At 36.3% G+C, this 16,981-nt stretch overlaps 1 protein-coding gene across 1 annotated transcript in view; it reads left to right on the forward strand.

The window, feature by feature from the left end:
* Positions 1 to 16,981, forward strand: part of FAT4 (FAT atypical cadherin 4) — a 203,997-nt gene that overhangs the window by 163,519 nt on the left and 23,497 nt on the right. Inside the window, exons 12-15 of the mRNA XM_056803836.1 lie at positions 1,305 to 1,612; positions 9,113 to 9,198; positions 11,249 to 11,428; positions 15,309 to 15,433. Coding sequence (XP_056659814.1) covers positions 1,305 to 1,612; positions 9,113 to 9,198; positions 11,249 to 11,428; positions 15,309 to 15,433 — 699 coding nt within the window. The remainder of the gene's footprint in view (positions 1 to 1,304; positions 1,613 to 9,112; positions 9,199 to 11,248; positions 11,429 to 15,308; positions 15,434 to 16,981) is intronic.

The following is a 16,981-nucleotide window of genomic DNA, read 5'->3' on the forward strand; positions in this document are numbered from 1 at the left end:
TTTCTTATCTCTTTGGGATGAAGATCTAGTAGCTCTATTGCTGATTAAAGTGTATGCACAGTTTTATAACCCTTTGGCATAGTTCCAATTGTTCCTGGAGAGAAAGAATAAAACAGAAGACAGCGAACAATTAACAGGACAGTTGTAGGACTCAGATCTAGAGTTACAAAGGTATTCTAATCCAACTGCTTCATTCTACAGATGGGGGAAGCTGAGGCCTGGGGAAATGAAAAGATTTTTTCAGGGTCAAAAGGCTAGTAAGCTAGTAAATTGGGATCTGAACTCAGATTGCAAGTCTCTAGAGTCAATACCTTTCCACTGAGCACAGGAAAACTAATAAGTCCTTCAATCTACCAAATTCAGGGGACCCAGAGTGATGATAATGGAGGAAGAAAATTCTGCTTCAAGACCTTACTCTGACTGTACCATGCTTTTAAAATAAGGAGGTGGGAGGAACAGAGTACAGAAATAGAAATCAAAGGAAAGACACTTTGTTTCTTTCAATAAGCAAAATGTTTCATGCAAAGAGATTGAAAAAGAAGCATTATGGTGGAAAGAGCATGGCTTTATAGTCAAGGGACCTGAGTTTGATTCCTACTTGGATTACTTGTAATTTAGGTGAATATGTGAGCAATTATTTATTTTGAACCTACTTCATTTGATAGTGGAGAAAGAGCCTACCAAAAAGACTTGGGCTTTGGTCCAGCTTCCAACATCTACTCATTGGGACTGAGCAGGAGTGACTTAATTTCTCAGTGCACTAAGCAACTTTCCAAGACTATAAGATACATAAAAATTGCCAACCATGTCTCCTCATAATTTTCCTCATTGGAATAAAAACGAATTGAGGACAGATTGCTTCAAAGTAATTATTCACCTAATACACAGTAGTGGCACTGAACAAATGCTGGTTGATTGGCTGATTTCTTCGATCGATTTTTCATGAAGCCATGTAAATGTAGTAGGTAGTGGCAGTTTTTTTAACAAGTGGCTCTCTAGAAAATACATTTTTTTAAATTATCAAAAATAATTGCATCCATGATACTTTTTAAATTTTAATCTTTATTATTAACATGTTTCCTGTATTAAAAAATCCTGCTTTGTGCCATTTTCTGATTTCTGAGGTGTAAACAGGCACACTAAAATTTTTAGTTAGCTCTCACGAGCTCAGGTGAGCTGGCTCCAGCACAGCTCCACATAACAATGTCCTTGAATCAAATCTCATTTCAAAAAAAGCTTCCCCAGACTCGGGTTGATGTGTTCAAACTGTCTCTTTGCTTATATATGTGTTTTCTCAACTTTAGGTGTTTTTGGAAAACACTGTGAATTGAATAGCTATGGTTTTGAGGAATTATCATACATGGAATTTCCCAGTTTGGACCCCAACAACAACTATATATATGCCAAGTTTGCAACCATTAAAAGCCATGCCTTGCTGTTGTATAATTATGACAACCAGACAGGAGAACGGGCTGAGTTCTTGGCCCTAGAAATAGCAGAAGAGCGTCTACGATTCTCTTATAACATTGGCAGTGGCACGTATAAACTGACTACAATGAAAAAGGTGTCTGATGGACATTTCCATACTGTGATTGCCCGAAGAGCTGGAATGGTAAGGCATTGACGTATTGTTTTTCAGTTGTATCTGACTCTTTGTGACCTCATGGACTAGAGCATAGACTCTTAGGCTGTCCAAGCTCATGTTCTACAGTATCTATCCATCTCATTCATTGCTGTCTACTTTTCCTCTGTCTTCACTCTTTTCTATCCTCAGGGTTTTTTCCAATGAAGACATTGGTGTGTGAATCAGTAAAAGAAGTGTTTTCTCCCAGATCTGTTTGGCCTGAAAGATTACCATGAATTAGACTTAAATTGGGTAAAATTGGGGGCATTCTTTATGTTGCCAATTTGGTGAAATTATAGCATGCAAACTTAAAAAAATAGTTGTCCTTAAAGGTACCAAGAATAATAGAATATCCGATGTGGAAGGAATCTCAGAAGCTATATGCTTTAAACCACGCCTGAATAGATAAGTTTTTAATAATATCCATGACTAATGATTGTCTATCTTTCCGTTAAAATCTCCACTGAGGGTATGGAGGACTCACTATCCTTGAAGGTAGTCCATTCCACATTTAGACAACTTGCTCTGTTAGGATGTTTTGTTTGTTTGTTTGTTTTCCATACATCTTCCCCAAATCTGACTTTCACCAATTGTTTTTAATTCTGCCTTCTGAGTCAAGCAGAAAGGTCAAATCCCATTTCCAAAGAATCAGTGTTCAAATGGTTGAAGAGAGCTATATGTCCTAAAAAGAGAAATCTGCCTCATTTCGGGCTGAATATCACCAGCTGATTTCAAGAATTCTAGAATAACATGGTCCCCAGACCCCTCTACCAACATCCTGGCCATGATCTTTTGCAGATATCTCAGTTTTCCAATGCTTTTTAAAAAATACAGTACAATGTGCTATTTGACTAGAGAAAAATAGCAGCCTGGCCATGTCCCCAGTTCCTGACATTGTGTCTCCCATTATTTGCCCAAAATTTATGTTAGCTTGTCTTCTTGGTATCCTCATTGACTCATAAAAAACTTACCATCCCCTTATATCTCTGGATCTTTGCCCCCATGTGAACTTTCATCAGGCTATGTCTTTCCTATCTTTAAACCACTGAATCTGAAGTCAGTAAGACCTGAATTCAAATTCTGACCACCTCTTAGCAGAAATCACATTAACCTCAGGACCCTGGGGAACCATAAACCCCAACCTTGTCTTTGCCTCCTGAATCAGCTCCTGAATTTTGGAGATTGTGTTGGTTTCAGGCATCTTCAAAGACCTTTTGAGGTCAGATGCCAAAGCTTTTCTGCCCTGTCTTGGTCTTTTGGGGGAGTCATTTACTGGGAGTTAGTTTTATTCCCTGCTAAAATTCTAACAAAATGTCAGAGTTTGTTCTGGATTCAGGGTGGTCCCAGAGATATATGTACTGCCCATGGACCTTTTCCCCATTGTCATCACCTTGTGCCAGTGACCATCTAAGGATCAAGTTTTCTTCCTTGCTGTAGTAGCTCCAATAGGCCAGAACCCTTACATTAGCTATCGTTAATACTTTCTTGTTCCAGATAGTGTCATCATCAGATTTATCTGGAATCCCTTGATCAGTGAGCCACAGGCATCTGGTTGTATTTTTGTACAGTAAGCTCTATTCCTGACTCCTTCCTCTGTGCTTCAAAACCTTGCCCTTTTACTTCTGACATCCTAGAATCTCCTTCAGTGCCTGTAATCTCCTCACTACGGACCAGTATACCACCCTCAAAGCCCATTCATCATGGAATATCTCTCTGCAAAACTACTTCCCCCTTCTCCATTTAGTGAGTTCCTTTTGAAGCCTCCATTCTATAGTGTTTTGCATAGTAGCTGACATATAAGAGGTGTCTAATATGTTTTTGTTGGTTTATTAATTGATGGATGGATTGGAGGGTCCTTGACTTCATTATCTTCTCTGATCTGTTCTTCACTTCTGCTAGCCTTCAAAAATACTAGGTACCTAAGCCAGGTCACTTCATTCAGTAAATGCTTAAGAAATGCTTCTCATCAAAAACACAAATTATTTTTTAAAAAGAGACAGAGAAATGTTTCTTGCTTTGCCTTACCTTGTTTAGTTTCAGCCTAAATAAAAAGGCATACTGATATTTCCCTTTCCCTTTAATGGTTTTTGCTGGGGGATTTTCCAACTTTAGGTGGAATCAAATGAAACCTTTCCCATTTATTTCTTTCCTAAAAATATCTCACAGTGTCATGGTAGGGAAAGGTCTTTGCAAACCTCTCTAAAGAAGAATAAATCTAATGATATGAATTAAAAACCCAAGATAGCAGTTGTCTCATCTGTCTTGAAAATAGTTGGAGGGAATAAGACCTGGCATTTTAGTTGGCCCCAAGTTCAATATAAGCCAATAACAGCATGCAGGTACTATAAAAGCTCATGCCAATTGTGGAAATAGAAATAGATTTCACATACTAAAATCAATAGGAGCAAGAGTCTTCCGTAGGCTGAGCTGGTCAAACCACATCCAGAATACTGGTTTTAGTTCAGGTGATTATATATATATATATATATATATTTTAAGTAGGGCATAGTTTTTTTTTGAAAAAGGCAAGTAAAGAAGGGGATAACCAAGACAATATCGGAGCCATACCATATGAGAAATGGCTAAAAGAATGGAGAATGTTTAATGTGGAGAGAAAACTGAGTGGGGTGTGATAGCTATCATTTAATACTATATAAACTCTCATCTAGGAAACATAATCAATTTATTCAGGATTGCTTCACAAATCAGGATTAGAAACACTGAATAGGCTATACAGACTAATGGATTTTATGTCCACTGAAGAATAATGACCTAAGAAGAAGCAGGGCATATTAGATAAAGCATTAGACTTCGTACCAGAAAGTTGTTGTTTGGTCATTTAAGTCATCTCTAACTCTTTATGACCCCATTTGGGATTTTCTTGGCAAAAATACTAAATGGGTTTGCAATTTCCTTCTCCAGGCCATTTTACATATGAGTAACTGAAGCAAGCAGGCTTAAATATCTTGCCCAGGGTCAAGAACCATGAAGTCTTGGATTCAAGTTATATCTTTGATACTTACATGTGACCTTAGGAAAATCATTTAACCTTTCAGTATCTTTTAAAATATGATGGTTGCATTTAATGGTCTCTAGAATCTCTTCAAGCTTTAAATCTATGATTCTGAGATCTTTTTATTTTTTAACAATTAGAAGTTTTAAAAAACGGATCAGGTTGCCTCCTAGTAGAAAGTCCTATGCACTGGAAGTATTCAAGCAGAGGCCATCTGTCCAACATATTGTAGAAGGAGTCACTTCAGTAAGGGAAAGAATAGACTGGATGATTCTGTAGCCTCTTTCATCTCTCAGCTTCCAAAATTCTACAAAATATGTATATAAGGGTAAGGGAGGAAGAAGGGAAAATCAAAATACCTCCCCCAGAGGCCCACCCTTCCCTTTTCTTTGTTATCTTGGGCCAAATGCAGTTTGGCAGAGCGAAATGTGTAAAGATTCATCCTAGTCCTCTGTACTTCTGGAAGATGGATTCCCTCCCCCCTTTTTTGTCAGAAGGCTTAGAAAATAAAGCGCCTACTGGATTTTGCATCTGTCATGTCTTTCTGCGTAGAGGGATTTGGTTGGAAAATGGTAAAGTCATTAACTTTTCAATTTTGAAATATTGCAGCAACAAAATAGAAACATCTCAACTGAAAGAAGTAATTGTAGAGAAATGCTAGCCTAAGAAGAAGGAATATTTGACTGTAAAAATTAAATTATAGGAACTCTGATCCAAATGGAACATGATCTTAAATATCATTGCATTGCATAGAAGAACAGTCATAGCTCAGAATGTAGAAAATAAAGATTAAGTTGGGAGGGAAAATATAATTACTGGAGGATCTAAGATCTAGATTTTCTGTGTAGGTATGCTTCCATCCTTGTGAAAACACTCCTTCATTATTCTGAGCTTAACAAATACCATTAAATATGAACACTAATATAAAAAGAATATCAAAAAGGGAATTATATAGGAAACTCTATCATCATTATATGTTTTTTTTTAAACATGATAAATTGAGTTCACTAATTCCAAAGTGGTTATACTTTTCTGTTTGCTTCTAAATTTAAATTTCTTGCCTTCTGCAAATTCCAAAATATTTCATTTTCATTCATTATTAATTTCCTTCTTTCTTTTTATTCTTTCTCTTTTTCTTTCTCGTTCTTTTTCTTACTCTTCTTTTCCTTCTCCCTTAAAAAAATTTCTTGATATTCTTTATCTTTTGTTTCTCTGGGAAAATGTGGTTTAATGAGTTCTTATAAAATAATTATATGAATGTATTTCATAAGCTCCATAAGGGTGATGCTCTTAGGAACCATGATGACGTTTCCCAAAAGAGGTATTACCTTTGTTTCATAAAGGAAGGTGTACTTGAAGCCTTACATTTTGAAAATAGATTCCAAAAAGTAGAAAACTGTAGAAAAAAAGAAGTGATTCATCAATCAAGGCATGTAGTCAGGTTTAAGAATTTTTAGGAATGAATCATCAGAGTTTAATCCTTCCATTGAGAACAAAATGCCATTCATGTTTGGGAAGCACATTAAGTCATTCAGAACACTAAGGTACCATTCAGAAAATCTCGAGGGTACAGTATATCAAAAGAACCCATAGATAAGATCCTAGTCATTCATCATAGAAATAAAGGCATAAATATTTACCCTCAATGTTGCCATATACAATATATTATTAAAAAGTAAACACATAAAAAAACCATCTGATACATTACATGGGCTTAATGAGAGTTTATTTTTTTCTATATTTTGCAAAAGAATCATACAATAGCATCATAAAGATCTATTTCAGCTAGTAAAATAGGATGTTTATTTACCATAAATTGATTTGATATTAATGAAATTTGAGGGATTGTATATTTCTTGATAGAGCATATATTTGCAATTCTCTCATTTCAAAATATAATCAATAAATATTTACTAAGCACCTAATAGGTGTCCAGTACAGTGCTAAGCACTGGGGGGGGGGGGGGTATAAAAACTGGCAAAACACATATCCCTGCCCTGGAAAAATTCACAACCTAACGTATATGGAAAATACCTAGAAGAGATGGGGAAAGAAAGAAATTATTGCCAACAGATATGAGAATTAATTAGGAAATCCAAGCAATACCACTACTCTTTTTGGTCAGCAAAATTTTTCAAAGTACTACCACCCTCGAATCCTTTAGTCACACATTGTTTGCTGTGGGTGACTTAGAGGGGGCTAGGATACATCCCAAGAGTGGAAAACGTTTGAAATGTGAGCCACTAAACCTGCAGGGAGATATCAAGTGGCCCAAGACCATGGAGAGCAGGTAAATAAATATCAATCATAGGTTTTAGAACTGGAGTAGGCTAACCTCATTTTTTAACTATAGGAAATGAGAATTCTGACTTGCCCTAGATCATTCAGTAATAGAAGTGGGATTTGAAAACAGATCCTTATAATACAAACTCACTGCTTTTCCATCTATAACTTAAGAGCCAGAAGACCTAGATTCTAGTTTTACCTCCAACTTACTTGTGATCACTCATAGTTTATATATTTTTTTTAAAATCCCTATTTTACAGATCTGAAGGAATCAAATATGGTAGTAGATATAAAACAGTTTGAAAAGTAAGAAGCACTTTATGAATATAAAGTATCAGAAGCAATCACCTAGTACCACAAGAATACTGTGTATTCACCTTGAGTAAATCATTTAATTTCCACAAACCTCAGTTTGCTCATATCTAAAATCAAGGGATTGAAATTTATTGTGTCTGATGTTTCCTTTATTTCTAAATCTGTGATCACAGAGGAGGTAAGAATAATCAAGAACTAATAATTCCTGCTCAAGAAAACTCAGGATCTTATTTTTATCTCCAGTGGAAAATACAAAATCCTGGATGCGGCATCTTTTCAAGCCTTTCCTAATCTGTCTCCAACCTAGCTGTCCAGATTGATTTCATGTCATTCTCTCTCTCATATACTATTCATTATAACAAAACTGTTATTAATAATTACTCCTGCCTACTAATATATGTCCCCTTTGGTGACTTTTCATGGGCTAGCTCCATTCTGGAATTCACTCCCTTCTAGATTCTGCCTCTGGGAATCATTAACTTGAGATGCTATATATAAGACACAAAGCCTCTCCTCATCTTCCCAGCTTCTAGGGCTCCCTCACATAAAAAGAAAAATACTTTGCAGATATTTTGTTTTTACTGATGTGTGTAGGCAGTGCTTCTCCAAGTAGAACAGAAATTCTGTTAGGACAGGAAGTGTTTTCTTTTTGTATCTATATGCCTATCACAATCAAAATAGTTTTTATTTTAAACCCTTACCTTCCATCTTGGAGAATTAAAAATAAATGGAAAAACGAAAATAAATAAATGAAAAGGTAATAAAAGAAATAAAAAAGACCAAAAATAAAATAAAAGTGGTAAAGAAAAGAAAGGTAACAAAGAAAATTAAAGAAAAATGAAAATTAAAGTAATTAAAAGAAGAAAAGAAAGAAAAATTGAGGATAGAAAAGAAAAGGATCAGAACAGATAAGAGAAGAAGTTCTAAAAAATGAAACAGGAAGCAGTAGGTATCCATCAGATACTTCAGGAGTACCTTAAAGTACTTTTGAAATTTTCTGCAAATTCTAAGAGAAACAAATTCTTTCTCATTGAAGGCCTTCCCAAAGTGAATATTCTTGTGGAAATGAAATGATTTGCTCAAGGTGACACAGATATTAAGTAGAAAAGACAGATTTGAAACCAAGTCCTTTGATTCTAGTCATCGCTCTTTCCCTTATCTCACTCTGCTTCCAATAATCATTAATCTACTCACCTTGCTCTAATTATGTTCCCCCATTTTTATCATCGCCAGACCCTACCTCTGATGGAATGAAAACTTGAAATCTGGAACTGTTTTTCACATTGTTTTTACTTTCTCAGTTCCTAATTGTTCATTGCACATACAAATCACTCACTGTTTATCAAACTGGATTAAAATGAGTATCAGTGTGACTTAGAAAATAGTAGGATTGCATTAAATGTGTAAGACCATGTTATAAAGTAAGTTTATATATAAAAATTGCCTCCTTTATCTTAGCCAAAAAAATGAGTAACATAGATTCAAAGTAGTTAAATAAAGGACTCTTATCTATCCTGTCTAAAGATAGTGAAAGTTTCACAAGTTTTGTAAAGTATTACAATGGCCTCTCTCTGCCCTTCCAAATATTTTTATTTAAAGAAAATGATTCTGCTATCATGGATGAGCAGATGGAAAATCTACTGACTCCATATCTATAGACATCACACAGGATGACGCAGAGTTTTATGCCCCCAGGCATGAAGTCAAGTCATTAAGAATCAAAGTGGTGGTTTGTTTTTTTTTTTGGGGGGGGGGCACACTTAGTTATATCTATATCAGTTATACTGACATGGGACAAATCCCTGGGCCGTCTGAATATCCCCGTGACCTGGGAGCTGTCAAAGGATTAATTGCTTCCTTCTTCTGCTTTGTAGGCAGCATCCCTAACTGTGGATTCCTGCTCTGAAGACCAAGAACCAGGCTACTGCACCGTCAGTACTATGGCTGTTTCAGATGACTGGTGAGGTGATTTTTATTGCCCTTGTTTGTCTTTTTCTTTGTCATTTTTAAATGATATCTACAATTTCCATGAAAATTCTTGCTTCAGCTAGAACCAAGAACCTCTCAACAACAAATATTTTTGTAGAACAATTCTATGCCTAAACTAGAATAGGCATCGAGAAAAATAGAAGTGGTGGAAATTGTGTCCCTTGTGAGCAGCAAAATTTTGGACTGTCCAATTAACTTTATACATGCATTACACACACACACACACACACACACACACACACACACACACACGATATAAATTAAAAATGCAAAGGATATTACAAAAGGGTGAGATCAGTGGGGACCATAGTGATTGGGAAGGTCCATGAAGGTTCTGGAACATGAGATATGTTGAAGGAGCGTTAAGATGTCTATATCTTCTATAAAACAAGGTTGCTATTACACATTATTATTATAAATTGTAACAGTGGGTAGTGTGGTACAATCAAAAGACATCTCTTATTTGTACAGAATTGTCTGTGTGTTGTTTCACCCATTAGAATGTGAACTCTTTAAAGAGATTTTTTTTACATTTTTTTTTGGTATCAATGATTATTGATTAACTGATTTTATTGTTAGAGGACCTGGGTTCAAATCCTGATTCTAAGACTACATGACCTCCTTGAGCTTTAGTTTTTTTCTTTTAAAAATGAGGGGGGTTGGAATAGATGACCTCTACTCCCTTCCAGCTCAAAATCACTGATCCTTGGTTTGCTGATGACAGCTATACTGTAGTGGATAGACAATTGGCATCAGAGGCTGGAAGAATTGGATTCAGGTTCTGGCTGGAACATATACTGACTCTGTGACCTTGGGTAAATTATTTGTCCTCTAGACAACTCAGAGACTATAAGATGCACAGAAGGTATGATCCTAGAGTGAATGAAGGAATTTCTTCAGCTGGTCAATGATATCTTATGTCCCTAATTATAAAAGCACTAGAATGTATCCTATTAAAAGTAGCAAAATCATCACCAACTAAAATGAGATGACTACAGATGTCTTTAACGGTGTTAGCCTCTTCTAGATTATCTCTGAAGTTAAAGGAAAATATAAGTCTTTATAGGATAGTAGAGGTCATTTCTGTTGAATTTTACTAATTATCGTTATCATTAATAACAATAACTAACATTTATATAGCATTTACCAGGTACTAGGCTGAGTGCTTTACAATTAACTCATTTAAACGACATTTACCATTGATTTTAAAAAAATAAGTATTTTAAGGGGTGGAAGTATCTTGAATAAATATGTCATTTTATATTGGATGTCAATTATTGGGGGGGGGGGGCAGGCTGGGAACAGGGATTGTACCCGTACCTGTGATTTCATCTGTGAATCTCACAAGGTGGAATCCCTTTACCGGAACAATTTGCTGTAATATAGATATAAAGAGTTCCTTGAAGGCATTTAAAGGCGAAATTATCTGTCCAGGGTCTCACAGCTAGTATGTGAATAGCATGTTGATGCATATTTCATATCCATTTGCTTATTATTCCCTTTGCTTATTTTCTTATTATCTCCTCCTCTGAGTTGTAAGCTTCTTGAAAGCAGTAACTATCTTTTGCCTCTTTTTGTATCTCCAGCTCTCAGTACAATTACTGGTACATACTAGGTGCTTAATAAATATGTATTGACTAAATAAATGAGATCTACATGTGTCAAGAGATTTGCAAATCCAAAAGTGCTATGTAAATGGAAACATTGTTATAAAATGATATTACTATTTAGGCCTATGCCAGAATTAGTAAGTATTGGCAAACATTTTTTGAAGGACTGTAGAAGAGTAAGATAATGAAGAATTATCTCCATGAAAATAAAGATATTTAACCAGGAAAAAATGAATTTAATATCTAATGGATTCTTTTTGTTAGGAGATGTCATACTTGATGCCCAAAGTGAGTATAAAATATAATGTAATATAGAAAAAATACACAGATGCTCTTCCATAAGTTACTTATTCGACCCCCAATAACTGAGTGAGCTTTCATAATACATTTCCTTTTGTTTCCCTTCTTTAGGACTCTTGATGTGCAGCCAAACAGAGTTATGATTGGTGGCATCAGGTCCCTGGATCCAGTGCTTCAAAGGAGAGGACAAGTGGAAAGCTATGATTTTGTTGGTTGCATAATGGAATTTGCCATTAATGGACGCCCCCTGGAACCAAGTCAAGCATTGGCAGCTCATGGGATCCTTGATCGGTATGCTGGCGTGTTTCTATTTTCTATGAAAGAGAAGCAAATTGGAGAAATTTTAATTGTGCTCAATTATATATAATAATAAACACTGTATTTTTATGTTTGGGTACATATACTTACCTCAAATGATAACTCTGACCAATTGTAAATAAATGACATATTCTTGAAAACAGAAGTATCCCTCTGGCCGCTAGAGTAGCTTTTACCCCTCAGGGTACAAGGAAGGGGAAAGACGCTAACTAACGCTTTCTGGAGGACCAGGAAGAATCAATATCTTCCAAATAGATAATAATAGATTGGCTAAATTCCCACCAGGAGGATTATACTCATTATCTCTGTCATAACTGTTTTATTCATTGCTCATAAATGTTTCCATTTTACTTTAGATTCTTGTCTAAGTTACCAATATGTGTTTTTTTTTTGAAATTATCTTTAATTAGCCAGTCTTTTGCTAGCAAATTCACTCAAAGATTCCAGAATTTACAAAAAATTCTTAAACTAAGTCAATATTTATACTAGAAGTGTATATTTTCTCTTCTTAGCACTTTCTCACTCCTTATGAATTTGGAGCTATTCCATAACTACTTATCTTGTTTCAGTATGGTAAATATGTGTGTGTGTGTGTGTGTGTGTGTGTGTGTGTGCATACACAGTACAATGTTGATGTTTGTTGTTCAGTTATTTCAGTTATTTCTGACTCATCGTGACCTCATTTGGGGTTTTCTTGGCAAAGATACTGGAGTGGTTTGCCATTTCCTTCTCCAGTTAATTTGACAGATGAAGAAACTGAGACAAATTGGGTTATGTGAGTTGCCCGGGCTCATACAACTAGTAAGTGTCTGAGACCAGATTTGAATATGACAAGAAAAGTCTGTTAGACTCAAAGGCCAGTTTTCTCTCTATTGTACCACCTAGCTGACCTAAAGTGTCATAAACAACTGTTTATACATCCAATATGAACAATTTCAGAATTGAGCTCCAGATTGATATGTTTGGAATAGGGGGGTATGAATTTGAATCCAGATTCTGCCATTTACTACTTGAATGAACTTAAGCAAGTCATTTTACCTCACTAGTTCTCAGTTTCCTCATTCATTGATGGCAGGATGAGATAACCTTTCGGTCTTCTTTGAGCACTAAATTAAATCAATGAGTTTGTACTTCTGAAGTTCCAGCTTTAAACCTCTAAACCTATAATTATGATGTGTTTTCATTTGACTTGAATCTCTCCATATTGACTGTGACTTTGCCACGGACTTGGACAAATTCAAAACCATATTTCACTATTTTAGCATCATCCTTTCTCTTCATAGGTCTTTTCGGTGAGGTTTACCAGAAGTGATTTGTTCTAGAGAGTTTGTGTGGTATCCGTGGGGCTATTCCATTTCAAACCAGAACTGTCACTGATCCCCAGGTGGATTCAACAATTTCCACTTGACTTCTGGTCCAGTTTGCCATTTAGGACATACAAGCTATGCAACAGAGAAAGCTGCCATGTGGGTAGGGGGAACTGACACCTCTGATTCCCATTTGTATTTTCAGTTGAGTTGATATAATAGTCACATAGCAATAGAAACCAAGACTGCACCTATCAAATGCCTTTTGGGAATTACACAACTTACTGTCACCCTCTTATATAATGCCTAGGATTAGTAAGCATGAAACCACAATTCCTGGAAACCTAAATCGTTGAAACGTCTTCTCTGGAGATACCTCCATGCCCTAAATTCCACGAGGTGCTGAAACATTGTTTTAGTTAAGATTTTAATCTGTTATCTGAGAACATTCTACTTGCAAAAAGATGGGGGGTTAAGTAATCCCTCTTGCTTAAACATGCCATTAAACCATATTGAAATGCTCTGAATGTACATGCTTCTATTTATTCTGTTAACAAATTTTGGAAGCCAGCCAAGTGGTTAGATCTGATTTTGAGTGTCAGTTCTACCCTAACTATCTCTGTGACTCTTGAGTCTCAGTTTCTGCATCTGTAAAGTAAAATGATTCAACTGGATGATTTCTGGCAACCCTTTGAGCACTACATTTCCATGAATCTATGAATTCAAACCTTTGGGATTATGTACTTTTATATAGTGTTTCCCAAAGTCTTAGTAAAATTTACAACTGCATTTATTCTTTCATTAGACTGCAGTTTAAAACTACAATAAGACTTTGGGGACATCCTGCCATGGTACTAAGAGTACTGGAGTTGAAGTCAAGATCTGAGTGTGAATCCAGACTCAAACATATCCGGGCTATGTTGTTCTAAGGAAATCAATTAACCTCTCTGTACTTCAGTTCCCTCATCTGTAAAAAGAAGGAATTAGATTCAATGACTTCTAAGGGCCTTTGAAATTCAAAATCAGTGTGCCTAGAACTATGTGAGATGCTACCAAAAAGAAAGGATGTGATCTAGCTTTGTTTTGTTTTTTAAATTACAAGAGAGAAGAGTAGGCAAGTATGATCAGAGTAGCATTCACACATGGTACAGCGTTGCATGGTGATGAACTGAAGGGCCTGAAAATAAATCCTCTTGAAGAACATGAAGAACAAATGTGGCTTAGAGCAATCAAAAAAAGATTCATGTAGAAAGTGACATATACATACATTTGTGTGCATATATGATGATATATACATACATGATGTTTCTTGAAGAATGGGCATAATAGGAATAAGGGGACAAAAAGAAGGAACTTGATTTCAGAAAGTCCTAGGTTCCAAACGTGCCTCAGATACTTAAGTTGTGTGACTGAGCCTGAATATCCTTATTTATAAAATGGGAATAATAACATGCTCTACTTCCCAGAGGTCTTAATTATAAAGCATTTTGAAATGCTATTATTATTGTGGTTGTAGTTGTTGCTACTGATTTGAGGGTCAGGAAATATAATAAGAATTTAATTCAATAAGCATTTGTTGAGTGTTAGGTACTGGGAATACAAATGTTTTTTTAAAAAGATAATGGGATCCCTATTCTCAAGAAGTTTGCTTTCTGCTTTCAAAATGGATGAGCTTCTTTTAGTTAAATTGTATCCCCAATGCTTAGCACAAGGCTTGACAAATCGTGAGGACTTCACGTTTATTTCCTTCCTTCATTCACGCACTCATGTGAGAAGTATCAATACCTTTTACAACTTTTTGTGTAGATTATCACCTTTCCTTCTATTGTTTGCACAATCAGAAAGGCAATAACAGAGCAGGAAGGTAGCCCCTATTACTCTGAACACTAAGGGGTCCATGAGCCTTTTTCCAAATCCTGGCTGCCAGCTGTCAGTCAGTGAAATCAAGGCAAATATGAGATTCGCTTTTGGCAACTGTGAGACAGTCTTTATCCTGTGACTGTAGATGTGAATGTGCTTGAAGGAAGGGTAGCAAGAAGGTTGGTTCAGAGGACACCTTGAGCTGATTGTCTCAATGATTAGCTGGGTAAGTCTTGTACTAGTAAAGATGCCTGGGCTCTTAGTGACAAAGAACACCAAATGTCTGGGCAATGATGGCTCTATACTCCATTATTGGTAATGACGAGGACCTTCCCTTTGATTCCCTTACCCTATTCATTTGAGTCTGGCTGTGTCAGTGACCACAGGACCTAGCAATCAGAAAGGTTGGAGACTCAACTTCCTGTCATTAGAACTGCTTGGAATCAGTTGGAATATCCCTTGCTGTCATTTAAAAATACATTCTGGATTAACAAATATTTCTTGACTGACCTGTGGCCCCATGCAAAGAGCCGTAGGAGACATAAGGAAGAATAAAACACATCCCTGCCCCGTGGGACTTTAGAATCCAGGTAGTAAAGTCTGAGGAGAAAGTTTACCTGAGAGTTTGCTTTTGGGGCACGTACACTGAATTCTTGGTTCTGAGAATTTGTTTCACTTTATTTTAGGTGTCCCAGACTGGAGGGTGCTTGTGCCAACAGCCCGTGCCAACATGGAGGCACATGCACAGACCACTGGTCATGGCAACAGTGCCAGTGCAAAGAAGGATTGACCGGGAAATACTGTGAGAAATGTATGTATGCCAAAGGCTTTGTGTTTATCTCTAGACTTTGGATTGGTTGCGTGAAATCAGACTGAGAAGTAATCAAGTCTTCTTTTAGTTTAAAGACTTAATTACGAAGTCAAATTTAGAAAATTACTTTTTCCCCTATAAGATAATAATTAGCTTTAAAAAGTCATGTTATGTTGGGAAGTAAAAGATAATGTTTTTGTAACTAATGGATAAACTGATGAGGAGTATAATGGATACTGTGTACTGGATTTAGAGTCAGGAAAACCAGAGTGGAAATCCTGCCTCTGATGGCTTCTATAACTCTAAGACCTGAACAAATCATGTACTCTCCCTGAACTCAAGCACCTCTTTAGAATGCATCTACTAAGTTCTAGGTGAGTTGTCCTAAGTTTTGAAGGAAGGATTTCCCAAAGTCAAAGTTCCAAGTGAAATTGAGTAGTTGACTTACATTTCAGGTCTGGTGGGAAATTCTGCAAATGAGAGCATGGAGCGTTTACCTCATAATGTCAGCAGAAGGACATGAGTTAACTAATTTGTCAATACTGCATTAATGCTTTTTAAAATTACCTTTCCAAAAATTTTGCAATAGACTTATTTTTCAGGTCCAAGATATTATTAGATTATTCTTTCAATGTCATTTAATTGATTTTAACATAATTTCTTTGCATTCCCAAACCCCAATCCTCATTCATCACTACTTACTTAGGTTGAGAGAGAGGGTGGAACTATTCCAGATGACTAATGTTACAATTAAGTGGCTAATGTCTAGTGATTAAATCAGCACTGCTATTCTACCTGGATTTGGGAAGAGGCAGGGTTGGCAACTCATTCAAAAACAAAGAGAAATCCCTTGATAAAATCGAGAGTTGGTGTCATCGAGTGGCTTGGTTTATGACAGGTGTAATTAGGTTTGATTACTTAGGATAGACTGTCTCCACAGAGAGTATATGTTGCCCTGCACTTTTGTGAAAAGTTAATGAGCACTTTTAGATGTAGCCTTTTCCAAATGGCTCTATCTTAGAAAGGAAGACGAGCTTGTGAAAGACATTCATTCAAGCATTCTCTGAAGACCTTTTGAGGGCAGTCTTTACAGAGCTTGATTTTCACCTTCCAATTTATGTCCTAACTGATGCTAGGAGCACGGTATAGTATTGCCTCCGGTCCCTTGCCTCACAAATGTGTAGATGTTCTGAGAGTACCTGATATGCACGGTGGTGGTGCTAGGGAGAATCCCCGCTGACAAAGGTGGTGTGGTGGGTGGAAAGAATGTATTTGTTCCGATACCTCTCTGTGCATACTTTAAACAGATGGGAATCTATCCAGAGTTCACAAAGTATATTAAGTATGAAACCACATGTCAAGCTAGGACATTCAAAAATGTTAATAAATCATAGACCAGGCCAGTGTAATCACTACTGATTCCCAACAGGTGGCTACCTCTTCAAATGTCAGTGATTAATCTCTGGAATTATTTTAATGACTATCTGACCAATGAATGATGACTATTATAAAATGCATTTCATTGCAAGACACAGAAACGAACTCAAA

Source organism: Monodelphis domestica, chromosome 6 (genome assembly GCF_027887165.1).
Source record: "Monodelphis domestica isolate mMonDom1 chromosome 6, mMonDom1.pri, whole genome shotgun sequence".
Lineage (NCBI taxonomy): Eukaryota > Metazoa > Chordata > Mammalia > Didelphimorphia > Didelphidae > Monodelphis > Monodelphis domestica.